The following is a 14189-nucleotide window of genomic DNA, read 5'->3' as shown; positions in this document are numbered from 1 at the left end:
TTCATACAGAGCCGTGGTGGCAGTTTTGATACTTCAATGTTTTAGAATTGTTTCTCATAGTAATAATAACATCCTCCAACTATTTTATTCCAGTCCTTTATCTGTTTGACCAGAAAAAATTGACGTGTACATTTGGTTGAATTATGCAGGACTGTATTTTATTATCTGAAAGTTCAACTATTTGCAACACTTGCATAAAACATAAAGTTTTTCTATATGTTCAAGAGAAAAAGAAAAAGAAAATCAAACAAAACCATTTCACAAATTTAAACAAGGAAACACCCAAAGCTTGATGTCCAGGTTTAACTGCTGTTTGTCTTTTCAAGGACATTACCTTAGGGACATCTGCATTTACGGAATGGGGGACATCGGGTGGATCATCGACAAGGACAGCATGTTTGCCAATAAGTTTGAAAGTGATGCCTATCCTGAGGCCCTGGACTGCTTGGAACAGTGGCACAGGAGCAAAGTGCTAAGCCAGGCAAATATTCCACTTCAACCATCGTGGTTTCTGGCGATAACAAGCAACTTCAGCAGCATCACCACTTCCAATAGCACTACAGTGATGTGACATGTCCACCAATATAATGTCAAGTCATTGTAGATTTTTTTACTTCTTTATGATGCTGTAGACTATATGTATTTATTTTTAAAAAAAGTTATAATGGCTGTACTTATTTTTATGTATATGACACTGAGATGCTTACATTACATATTAGATAGAAAAAACTAAAGATTGAATAGCTATTTTAAAGATGATGTCCAGTTAACTTTTTGATGCATAAGTGGGGTCAAAAATGACACAATGGGTTATTTTTTCTAAAAAATCTTTGAAAATAAAAGTATTTTGATTTTCAAATTCCAGGTATTCTTCATAAAAACTTCTGAATAAGTGAGGAAAAAAATGACCCCAAGCATTTCCTGTGGAATCTAAAGGATTGGCTCTAGGAACTTTTTATTCTTATCAACTGTGATTGTAGGCATACATTTACTGTCCCACTTACACATCTGATAGAAGTCTCACACCCAAAAAGGTCTTTTTTACACAGTAACATATACACGCAAGGTTTGTCTTCCTTTATGAACTTTATTTCTATATTTATGGCTTTTCTGGGATGGAGTTTAGACAGTATTGTCAAAAAAAGTCAAATTAGCAGGTCTCAACATCACAGTGGACACTTTTTAGTCAATGTGCCTCTTGCAAAGAATTTCCTGGAGAAAGGTCTGACTATTGTGGGAACCTTATGAAAGAACTAGCCAGACATCCCTCTAGTGATAGAGGCAACGGAGGTCTACAGCACTGAATCTAGGTTCAATAGCTGGAACAATGCACCACAGAAAGATGGTGGATAAAAACAGAAGTGATCTTCAACAACCAGACCAAAGGAGGTAGAGATGCTGTGGATAAGATGGTTGGCAACTACATCTGAAAGCACCAGATGCAGAGATGGTCCATGGTGCAGTTGTACGACATGATTAATAATGCCACTTTGAATGCCGACTCTTATTTCAAGGATTCAGAACCCTGAATTGTACACAGGCATCATCAAGACATGCAGACTCCTCACAGAGCTTTAAGGATCTTGTGAGTCTTTTCATAAATAGTTGACAGGAAAACAAACCAAACCTACAAAACGACATCACTGGAGTAAATGAAAGGTGTGTAGTATCCCAAGACAGACTCAGACAATATTTCACTATTTTTGAATTATGACTTAAGAATTATCTGAATATTAATACATTTTTCGCAAAAGTAAAATTGCAAAACACATGTTATTTAATGATCAGAACACTAAGCACTGCAACTGTGTCTCATAAGTTGCTTTTACCTGAGCAAATTTATGTTGTTTTTCTTTTGGTAATTTAGGAAATATTTAAGTGGAAAACAACAGTAAGACAGAAATACTTGTTTGCTTTTAAATAATTAATTAAATTAACTCTGAGAGGTACTAACACCATTCTCATTAGACACCATCTCCATCTGATCCAAGGTAGGATAGCTACTATATAAGAGCAGCAAAGCAATACAAGCAGACCAACCAGAGTTGTTGTTTTCCATGTTGATATACTAATGTGTAAAGCAAATCTAGACAAGTTTATGCCAACCTGTGGCAAAGGCTGCTCTGGTCGACTTTATCCAATGCCCTAGTCTTCCCTTTTAAAGTCAAATGAGTTCCAGGAAACTATTCCACACACACGTGGGAATGCACATATGCATTTCAAATGCATCTGTTTACTTATGAATGAACAACACACTGCTAATGTGAGGGAAAAATACACCAGGTATGTGTGGTCAAACATAATGTTCAGGTTAACATAAAGTTGTCATCAACCATAAGCATTTATTTTGTGTGGTAAAGATGGAAGAAGAGAAGAGATAGAATCCATGTTACTGTCTTAAAGCATTAAAGTGTCAGAAAGACCAAAGCCAGCTGAGAAACGTATCTGTCAGAGTACAAGTCACTGTTTTTGGACAGTTTGACCAGGGGTACAACTTATACGTGACTTTTTAAAACAAAAATAGGCTAATACATTCAACCACTATAGTCAATGCTGCCAAAAGTCTCTGAGAACCTCTGATTTTAGGTTCTAATTGTAACTCAGTAAAAAATACAAACTTCTTTATCTGCAACATATTCAACAGAGGGGACACTTAATCATCCAGTGCCTAAAACCTTAAAATAGCTTGTGCATGGGAAATCACAACCGCAGCTTTAATGCTGCTTATAACAGAAGAGAGCCCAAAATAAGTCGCAGCTTATTCTCATTTCAGAATCTACTAGAAGAACACAGACAAGCCAAACTAGAGACACTAAATCTTAAGGCATACCACAGAACTGAGTATGCAGGACTTTACAACCATTGTTTATTTTGAAGAAATGCTTCCCACAGAAAAACACAATAATGTTTAAGAAAGAATGGCCCCGTTAGCTCAAGTTTACTGTTTTCAGCCTCCTTGTGTCTTTTTGGACAAACAGTTCAACAGCTAGGAACAACAACTAGGACTTTTTTCAGGTCTTTGCCGGTTTTCCTTTGATGTTCTTTGCTTTTATTACAATCTGTAGCAACAAGGTTTATTATATCAAGTTTTCTAAAATTTATTAGATATCTTAGGAAAATTCAAAAACTGCAGAATTTTAATATTTTATTCATTGAAATAAAACAGAAATAATTGGTGTCGTAATAAATAAATGTGATTCATTTGGAATCAACTTGGGTATAAAGTATTGATACAGTCATCAAGCTTCTTAAATTACAACATAAAAGAGGCAAAACAAACTAAAAACATGGGGCATCATTACGAATCAACAGTCCTGAGGAAGGAGTTTAGTAGAAAGACTTACCTTGTGGCAGATTTCGGTCTTGACCTCCTTCAGGGCTCTTTCTGAAAACACACAGCCACACGTCTGCAGGTAACAGAACCTAAAAGTCAAATAGTTTGACATTTTAGAACTGTATCCATCTGAATGTAGGAGAATTTTCACAAGCAGTCCTGTAAAGCAAGTTCACTGGTCCATTAAAGCCACCAGTCACAGTCGAAGGTAAGTTAACAAACCACTCATCATTCTCAAACTTGAAGTGCTTCCTAGCATTTAACCCTTTCCAATGGTAGAAATTTAACTTCAACAATGTAGGACAAACAGTTTCAGAAGAAGCTTAAACCCAAAATTGTGTCCTCTGAAGTTTGTGTGTTACTACTAACAATAATGCCAACCCTTTTTGGAAGTGTCTGTTGATAGTATCACAAGCAGGCATGATTACAGATTTAACGTCCAACAACAGTTTTGAGACATTACTAGATCACCTGTTTATAATGAAAACTTTAAAAAAGATATTAAATAGCATCTTTAAAAGAAATTTAATAACAATAAAAACAGGTGACACATAAAATTTGCTTTTAAAGGAAGGTAGTGCAAGGTTTAAAAAAAAAAGATTGTACTTAAGTAAGGACTAATTAAAATAACATTTAAAAAAATATTACAATACATTTTTTTTTGCAAATTATTAAAAGTCTGAAAAGTTCCATTTCAAAAGAAACTATTACACAATTGTTTTGGATATGCAGCAGACTAATTCTGTTTAGGTTCAGTTCTCTTAAACATTGCTCACCTGTGCTTTCCATTCATTTCCAAACCAACAACTGGACAAATAAACATGCCACGATGGATGTCCTCATATCTGTCTCCTTTTGCATTCCTTCTCTCTCCCTCCCATTCAGGATTATCGGTCAGGTTAAGCTCCTTTATGTCCTGCAAATGAAGATTGGTTTATTAATTTACTTCCTGTTTAGCCAAAAAAAAGACGTAGAAAAGAGGAACTTACCTTAATCCCCCGGATATGTGTCACAGCTTCAGCATTGGGTCTCTCAGCAGATTTATCCAGAAGATATTCGATAACTGCATCCTTGTTATAAAGTCTTAAAGACAAGAAGAAGGATACAATCAGACTTAAAGGTCTTTTTATGGATTATGTTTAAATTTGTTATTTGGTCATCAATACTTATGTTTGTATATGAAACAGAAGTTAGCAATACATTCTAAAGAATTATTTACTTTAATAACCTGATTTTGGATTATATATATTTTGTTTTTTAAGCAGAGTTAACTATTAAGTTACTTTATTCAGAACATGAACATTAACAAACTCTATCCTAGAATTTGAAATACACACCAGAAGTTCTATTGAATGTATTTGTGAAGCTAAAATTGGTTCTAAAATAACATTTTAGATATTTTTTTATGGTGCAAAGAGGGCATTTTAAATCAAATGTTAAATCAAGTGACAGAAGAAAACTTCCCACGCTAATCAGGGACTGTGAGAAAGGGTCAATTTGATATTTATCTATTAAGAAAGGGACATTACATACTGATGAACATTAAAAAATCAAATGTGAATATGCCAGATTTAGCCACAGGTTGATTTCCGTTTGTAGTCTCTTGAGGTTGATGTTTTAAAGAAATAAAATAAATTTTAACATACTTTGCATGAGAATATAAAACAGAGGCAAAATACAATATTCAAAATACAAACAGAAATACGGTATATAATGAACAAAAAATACAATTTTAAAATGTATTATTACTAAATCTGTTTAGTAATAATAACATCTTTTGAGTCTGACTCCTGGTCACATCTTTTAGATTTTCTGAAGCTTCAATTGACTTTTAAAGATGACATAACTTGTACTTTATCATATTTTAATAGGTAATCAGAAAACTGAATCCTGAACAGACAGAACATTTTGTGAGAAAGACGTTCGTCTGAATGGGAGCTCACTGTCATCTCTAACAGTCAGTTACTCTTGAAGAGCCCCTAGATGATTTCTGTGTAATTAATTGATTCATTGGCAGAGAGTAAGCCATGAAGGTCCAGACAAGCTGATTAAAAATGTTTAAAATGTTCAAAACTTAGGAGTTTGTTTGTTAGGAAGGTGACAGTGATGGTAAAAACGGGGTTTCTTATCTGGGATTGTTAAGGCTTTTTTTTTTTTTTAATAGCAGAGTTCAATAGTAATAGTGGAGCCCCAAAAAATAAAAAAAATAGTGATACAGTCAGTTGTATGTGTGTCCTATCAATAAGGGATGTCCTAATATACCTAAAGCTAGGTTAGTTAATAATGTCAGTATTTACTATATTTTTAACACGTTTTTTAAAAGATAGCTTTGAGTTCAGCAGCACACCATGGTACTAAAACTGTTCAACCTGCTGTAGCGGTTCTCCTCTAAAAACAAATCTTTGGTGGTGTTGGCTTGAAGTAGAATACTTTATATTCAATAGACATGGATGAAACAACCACCTCTGAAAGTGGTGGTTAACGGAGCTTAAAAAGCAACAAAGTAATCGGAATTACCACAGATAAGAAAATAACAAAACACTGAACATATCACTTTTAATAACATTTTATCTATTAAAAAAGTTATGTTCGTCTACAACAATAAAATACAATTTCCTTTTGCCATGACAGTTGTATTGTTTTTCGTGTTTACTGTTTAGCCACACAACAATGCATATTTATGAAATTTACCTGCCAAGCTCGCAAGACACAATCGGGCGTCTGAGTCTCTCCTGACTCAAGGCACAGAATTTCCACTTAGCAAGCAGCTCCGCATTTTTATCCACCTATATGTAGTGAGTAGAACATGGTTAGAACATACATGATAATTACTACAATTGTTAAAAGTTTTTTCTTTGTCTATTTCAAACAGAAATAACACAAGTAGCCCTTCAACTATATTATAAACGTCTAAAATATAATTTACCACCGACTTTCTTGTTGTCAACATCAGATTAGCGTGCTAGCGTTAGCAACTCAATGACAGCTATTGCCTCCTAAGCTAAATATTTCAACAGAAGGAGGAAAATGTCCCACCTTTTCAACCTTTTTGGGACCTTTCACCAACTCGTGTCTTTTGGGAATCGTTCCACCATCGCATCCCATCTTTAAAAGTTACTTTAAGATCAAGTCAAGCGTTTTGCTTACAGGTTTAAGCGGACCAACACAGACAGGAAGTGGTCGAGCTGTAAACAAACAGAGCTGTGAAAACCATAGACTTAATGCTGTACACCGCCCCCTAGTGGCTTGGCTGAATTAATAAATCGCATTCCCAAAGCTGTAACTAGTAGCTCTAACCACAAGAGGGAGACATTACGCTAGTAATCAGTAAATTATGAATGAATTAGTTTCCCCTTTTTATCATTAAACTGAGAGAAAAAAGAGAAATAATCACAGTTTCTATTTCAAGTTTTTAATTTTCTATTTTTAGAACAGATAAAACAGTAAATTAAAACGTGTAGCCTAATGCACACACAACAATGAGTGAATCAGCAGAGTATGCAAAATAAATCAAGTAAATATGTCTGATTACTTTTGATTAAAAACTATTTTGCTCACACATGCAGGTACCTGCATCTATGCACACCCTCAAGTGATTCTTAAAGCTTGAAATAAAACAACCCAAGACATTACTTCAATCTTCTACTGCTCATCCATCTATTAGACAATTTCAGTCAGCCATTAACTTTAGAACTAGTAAGTGACATTAGTCTGGCTCTTAGGGCTGTTGTCAAAGTGGTCTAAAGATGAAAGTTTTCTTGGAAGATAGTTCAATGAGTGCTAATGAGATCTGTTTCCTGTGCCTTGCAGGCATCAGATTAGTTTACTATCGATGATGCTGTCCAAGAGCGACCATTAGTTTGGGGAATACCTCAGTGGAGACATCTCTTCCAGCATGACTGATGGTCTGTGTGGAGGAGAAAGCAGCATAAAACACAAAGATTGACTTCATTTCAGCTGAGAAAACAAATGTCAGCCTTTCTACACCCACCACATACAGATAACTAACTTCTTAAAATGGGGCAAAACGAACAGAACAAAACACAGACTCTTCATATTTCGCCTTCGGTTTCGATTGGTTCTTCCTGTAATTTATAAATTGTGTTACGTGTCTTATTGAATTTCCCCCCTTTCTCACACAGAGCTAAATGTTTAGTATGGATTTTCATTAGAGGCAGTGGAGTGAAAGCTCTGTTAGCAAACTGTCTTTGAGAGAGTTGAGCCCCCCCCCACCTGATAGTGCAAACCAACACCCCAGGACAACATGGAGCTGGATAATTAGCAGACAAAGAGACCACAACAATGATCCTCTGAACCTATGTGGCATTGTTCTTTAGTTGCCTCCCAAATTTGGCTTTTGAGGTTGATGTAATAAAATAAATACCACTCATCATTGAGAAGTGGTGTTATTCTATAATGTGGTCATCTGAAATTATTAAAATCTATTTAAATAGGTGAATACAAGTAGGGACCAAAGTCTCACACGTCCCAAGAATGAGTGGACCAAAGGCCAAGTCTCCAGTATCATTATTCCTTTTTTATTTCTTTTTTTTTTTTTTTTTAGGAATTTTTTGCTCTCAAATTTGTAAATGTTCAATTTTTGTTTTTGTTTTTAGGATCTTCCTATGTTTTTATTTTCAATTTTGTTACATAAACCAACATTGAAAATAAAAGATAACAAATCTAATTTATTACCTGTTTTCATATTTTGATCAATTTTTACGAGAAATACTTTTTATTGGGTATATTATATCGAGTAAAATTACCCGGCAAAAGTGATGGTGTAACTTTTTATATTGAAAGTGTTTTAGGGTTTTAAGCTTTCAAATTATTGCTAGAAACTACTCTCACCCTTTAACTACCCAACCAAAATAAAAGAAAAAAATGTAAAAAAGCTTTTCTGGTGATTACAACATTAATTTCTTAACTTTATCAGTTTAAAATTCAGCAAAAAAGAAAGAAAGAAAATACAGAGTGCTTTATTCTTGAGTTAAAACATTTTTTACAATATATCAGTCATTCATTACATTTTTGCAGAAGTGTTTTATGACATCAATTTAATTTTTTTACCTCTGAAAAGGAAAAAGATTTTCATAATTAACCTATAAAATAGAGGAGAAAAAGCTTTATTTAGTGGTTTCTCTTCAAACTTCAAACCAATAGAACACAAATCTTAACATAGTTTTGCTGTATTTGTTAAATTAAGTCAAGATAATATGATAAAAAAAAAAACAGGAGAAACCGACTTCCCAGTCAACTGACTGACACTTATTGAGATGTTCTGTAAAAGTAGGAGCATCGCCAGGATAATTAATTTCCATCACCACAAACACTGTTAAACACAGAACAAACAGTCATGATTGTGCAAATCATTTGACCAAATTATTTATCTTCCTCCATCTGTGCTGTAATTACTGTGTATTGTTCCTTTTATAATCTGTATACGTGCAGTAGGAGGTTATATTACTTTTATGGCAAATTTGTTTTTAACAGTTCTAATTTAAGCAGAAAGTTTGCTTCTACTTTTACTTTTAATTTGATCATAAAAACATGATTGTTTTCAGCATTTATGTTTTAAAAACAGAAAGAAAAACCTGCCGCCACAGCAGCAGATGATTGGTTTCTGGGCGCTCCGGCCTGCTGTCTGTGAAATTTTCAATTTGCTTGCAGCACCGAGTTTCACAGCTCAACGTTTTACTAACCACAAATTTTATGGAGTCACTGCACTCGTCGAGCCAAGACACATACCCATGCGGCAGCATCACGGTCCACCTGGGCGGACGATTACTATCAGAGAGCCAGTTTTGTGATTATCTTTTCCACTGCGGAAAGCCACCCTGAATGTTTGAGACGTGTAGATCTGTGAGCACAGAACCAGACTGCATGTGGTCCAGAGACCCTCACTGATAGCTGTGAGTGTGCAGACATGAAGACAGGGATCGGAATGGAACAATTGCCCCAGCAGCAAACAGTCACAATTCATTAGCTTGACACGGCAGCAGAAAATTTCTGACAGCATTCTGGCTGTGTTTGGCGTGGCCCGGGGTGATGGGGACATATCTGTGGCTGCCTTGTGTGTTCTGTGGGCACGCAGCGAGCACATGAAGCGGCTGAAGGCCTGGCAGAAAAGGCCCAAATCTTCAGCTGCTGGCTTTCCATACACATCTTTTTATTTCAGCAGGAGTAAAATTCATTCATATCGTTTTTGAAAACTTGTTTCCACTTTCATTAAACGCCACACACACTTGCATGCAGCAGAAAGGCAGGGTGTGGTGTCCTGACGGTTAATAGAGAAAGCTACTGGAAAGTATCAGTTTGGACTGTTGTTTTTATTCAGTTTGAAACAAGATTTTCAAGTTTGATTTTTTTCGTTAGATGTTAATGGCATCAATGCTTCTCTCTTTCAGCTGACTGTCATGCTACAAACAGAATTACAATAGTTCTCCTTTGTGAAAAAAAATATATTTAATCACTAATAACCTTAACTTATGTGTGAACTGTCTGAATAAAGACAAAAAGTTAGACAAAATGTCCCCATATTCATTTTCAAAGGAAATTCAAAATGTTGCAGTTCCCAAAAAGACCACTAGGCCTCAGAAAAGGGAAAATCCTCATCAACATCCATGATAAAAAGTCTACAAAAAATATAAGCAAATGTAGTCTGGCTTCAATGATGAAGTGTATCGTTTTATTTTCCATTCATGGGAACTGTGAGGGAAGCTCTTTTTTTAACCCTATAACACCAGAGTTTTATCTCCAGAGTTGACGTTCTATCGACTAACGTAACTATTTACGCATTTAGTGCAATTCCAGCAGATTCTGAAGCGGAGAAAAGCAGCCTTACACGAACATGCAACTCTTTACATTACTAATGTGAAGCCGTTTTTTTCCACATCAGAATCAACTGATTAATCGCATAAATGGTCAAAGATCCAGCTAGCAAGGCCAAGATGGCCCCATAGTTTAAAAGTGGGCAGAAAATATAATGTCCTACACAGTGGGACAGTTTTTAAATGATGTTTTCTTTTATGATTGATTGGAATCATGAGGGAATATTTTCTGAGGGTTATCAGTAAGCACTCTCTTTTGTTACTTATTTGACGCAAAATCTAAACTTGATCTGATCAGAACCAAAATATGACAAGTGTGCAAACATAAATGAAATAACTCAGTAGAGGTGGGATTACCGATACATAAATGTGCTTCTTCCCACTCTTTTTCAATCAATAAATCAACTTATACTTGACTTTAGTTAGTAATAACTATATTTAATACATCTTATGTGATCTAAGTCTGTATTCTGCACATTTATGATTAAACTATCATTTCCCTTTTACATTTATTTTCTTTTTTGTTTTTTAATCAGCACATTTTACAATTTCTGTAATGATTTTGAAATAAATGTGGGATTTTGTTGTATTGTGTACAATCAATGCTTGAAAGAAACCAACAAATTAATCAAATAAAACAAATTAAATCAAATGTTAACCTATGTGTAGAAAACTGCAGACAATCTGTTCCTCCAACTCCGACTTTGTTTTATTTTGTTTCGGTGTCTATGGGTGACGTCAGAAATTATTGATCTAATCTTTGTTCAAAACAATCTTTATTAACTAGTTTATTTTGCTTTGTAACTGAGTAAGATTATAGCTATTTTTTTGTGGTGAAATTCATTTTATTTTGAACAACTTCACCTGAGCACTTCGAGACTCTTGCTCACATATTTAACAAATTTCATGTCTTCACCTTTGTTTTTCAGTATATCTAAAATATTTTGCATTTTAATTATCTTTTTTATATGTAATGTTAGGACTGTTTTGGTCCAGCTTATCCATTACCAAAATAAAATAAAATTATTAATTGCTATATGTGTTAAAGATTCCTTGTTTTTAAATGCATTTATACCCCTAAATCAAATAAAAAAGATTAGCAAAGAACATTTCCCATATTTTTTCAATTCAATTTCTATTCTATCTCCTAAACTTTTACAGTTTGACATTTATTTATATCTGTTTTTTCTGCAGTGGAATATTTTCCTCAATGATCTGCTGAAAATGAGACATCTGCTGCGTCTTTTATTCTCTCCGAGGTGTCTTTGAGGGAACACGTGTTTTTAATAAGAGTCTCCGCGTCTGGCCTTGCATAAATGTTTTATCGCGTTCCTTCTGTGAACTGGGGCCTGTCTTTACAGAGGAGGCTAATCAGCTGTAAATTCTGTTTTAAAAAGGAAATGAAGGGCCTGGAACAAGTTAATCCGCAAGGCCCACTGCACGCCCTGTCTCTGCCTTTATTCTGTCCACCTCCATAAGTCTGCCTTTTGCGTATTTGCAGACACAACATACACACCTAACACAAAAATGAAAGTAGCAGTTGATGGAAAAAAAAGAGAAGCTATATGAGAAGCTCCAGGCTCCGACAAATGATTTAATTAATGGGTTGGGAGATTACAGGTTTGGTGCCCATAGGGAGAGGAACTGAGGCAGTAAATAATTTTAAAAGGTGTCAACAAATAAACAGTGTTGAGAGAGAAGTATCTTCAGCCAGAGCTGAAGAAACTGGAATAACGTAAGGAGATAGAAGCTATTTTTTAATTAATTAAAACTAATAAACAACTATTCCTTTAGCTTTCAATTGTCCTACTTTTATGGTTCAACCTAAAAGACGATTCATCTGCCAGAAATGGCCTCCGAACTGAAGCCATTTTCCTCACTTTTGCAAACGAATAATTTATAGACCAATCACTATTACAAGCCGAATGTCAGGGAGTTAGTCAGGAGGCAATAAAGTTCACAGACTCACTTTCCCACACCTTTTAACCATGCTTCCAACTCAGCAGCACAATTAAAGCTGATTTAAGGGTTCACCTGCATGCCTATTGGCAAATATTCCCCATAGGGGCGGTGGTTCCCTGTGACTGATGGATTGATGAGATTTGTGTCAGACTGTCAGCTCTTCCCTGCAGCTCTGTTTTTGCACTCAAACATGTATTGTCTGCTTATCTGGGAAACTTAAAAAGAGCACCTTTAGTAGCACCTTTTGTAGTAGTTTAAAAGATGAAAAAATACGTGAAATAAACATTATTTTTTTAGAACTTTAGATCTATAGTTTACCCTTTTGTCTCATAAAACTTAAAAAAAAATACCCTCTAATATTTGAGATTTTGAGTAGCTTCAAAGCTAAAAATCATTGTTGTTGAACATAAACCAGCATTAACACTTAATTTGTAAATATTGTGTTTTCTTGCCTTGCAAACACAGGGGTGGGATTATGTAAATCCACTTTCTTCTTCTCATTTTCACACAAACAATTTAACTCTTTTTCATAAACTTCACATTTAATTAATTCAATGTCATGTATTGTATGTGTACAAATAAACCTATTTATGATTATGAGTAATTATATTGAAATAATTTACATGTGTATGTGGATGCACTGTGGGGCAAAAAAGTATTTACACCTGCTTCACACTGGACGTGGAAACACTGTGAATCCGCTTTACCTTCAGTTCACACCAAACGCGTATTTCTCTGCGATGGTCGACAGGCACTTAAAGGACGACTATGGTTTTTTAGACCTTTTTTTTTTTTTTGCCATAATCAGATACACAAAACCACCCCACTCCCCACCTGTTCCATAGTCAGCCCACTACGTTGATCTGTGTGTGTTTGTTCTTTGTGCTTTAATTTTCATCTCTACACCCTGTCCAGACACAAAAATAAGATCGTATTTGTCAACCGCGGTATTTTATTGTGGAAAATTGGTTATATTTTGAAAATTTTCTTATGTGTAACTTCCTGCCAGAATTGACACAGATCACTCGTGATTTGGGCAAAAAATAGTCCAGATGCCAAAATGATTGGTGGATGGCGCGAGCTGGCCACGGAGGACCATGGTAATTCCATGTCTGGTGTGAACCAGGCGTTAGTCAGCCAGTAATTGTGCGAGACCTCCCACTTAAAAATATAAGAGAAGCATGTACAGAGACAGGACGACTGATCCATGAAAAGGACAGAATGAAAGGGGCCATGTATCATCAGATTTTGAGTGAAAACCTCATTCTATCAGCAAGAGCTTTGAAGATGAAACGTATCTGGGTCTTTCAGCATGACAACGATGCCCAGGTAACGAAGGAGGGGCTTTATAAGAAGCATTTCAAGGTCCTACAGTGACCTAGCCAGTCTCTAGATCTCAACCCCAAAGAAAATCTTCAGAGGGAGTTAAAAGTCCGTGTTGCCCAGCACAGCCCCAAAACCTCACAGCTCTAGAGGAGATCTGCATGGAGGAATGGACCAAAATACCAGCAACAGTTTGTGAAAACCTTGTAAAGACTTACAGAAAACATTTGACTTATGTTGTTACCAACAAAGGGTATAGAACAAAGTATTGAGATGAACTTTTGTTCTTGACCAAATACTTATTTTCAACCATAATTTACAGATAAATTCTTTAAAAATCAGACAATGTGATTTTATGGATTTTTTTCCCCTCATTTTGACTCTCATAGTTGACGTATACCTATGATGAAAATTATAGGCCTATCTCATCTTCTTACGTGCCACCAAATGGTGGCAGACTGAACACTTTTTTTTGCCCCACTGCATATATCAATATGTATTTTCTTTCACTTTAAATTTTTATTTTTCTAATCAAGCCACGAATAATCATCCAAAGTTTGATTGGTTTGTCTTCCTTGGTATTTTTTTTTTTTTTTTGGTGCTTGAAATTAACCAATTTAAAATCCAAATCAATGTATATCTATTGTTTAAAATCAACACAGCAGCAAGTCATGGATGTTGACTATAATTGTGATTTATCTTCAGTTTCTTTGAGCACTCAATTCAACAGAAAACTGTGT

General features: G+C 35.1%; 2 protein-coding genes across 2 annotated transcripts in view; one reads left to right on the top strand and one right to left on the bottom strand.

Moving 5' to 3' along the window:
• gcnt7 (glucosaminyl (N-acetyl) transferase family member 7) overlaps nt 1–945 on the top strand; it is a 7661-nt gene extending 6716 nt beyond the window's left edge. The window contains exon 5 of the mRNA XM_024270778.2: nt 327–945. Within this exon, the coding sequence (XP_024126546.1) occupies nt 327–571 (245 nt within the window). The 3' untranslated portion in view covers nt 572–945. The remainder of the gene's footprint in view (nt 1–326) is intronic.
• rtf2 (replication termination factor 2) overlaps nt 1–6541 on the bottom strand; it is a 19865-nt gene extending 13324 nt beyond the window's left edge. The window contains exons 1-5 of the mRNA XM_024270780.2: nt 6371–6541; nt 6026–6120; nt 4324–4417; nt 4111–4250; nt 3345–3423 (exon numbers count right to left, since the gene is read on the bottom strand). Coding sequence (XP_024126548.1) covers nt 3345–3423; nt 4111–4250; nt 4324–4417; nt 6026–6120; nt 6371–6439 — 477 coding nt within the window. The 5' untranslated portion in view covers nt 6440–6541. The remainder of the gene's footprint in view (nt 1–3344; nt 3424–4110; nt 4251–4323; nt 4418–6025; nt 6121–6370) is intronic.
• Nucleotides 6542–14189: the final 7648 nt, after the last annotated feature.

Source organism: Oryzias melastigma, linkage group LG5 (assembly GCF_002922805.2).
Source record: "Oryzias melastigma strain HK-1 linkage group LG5, ASM292280v2, whole genome shotgun sequence".
Classification (NCBI taxonomy): Eukaryota; Metazoa; Chordata; class Actinopteri; order Beloniformes; family Adrianichthyidae; genus Oryzias; species Oryzias melastigma.
This window is presented reverse-complemented; position numbering and strand designations above follow the sequence as displayed.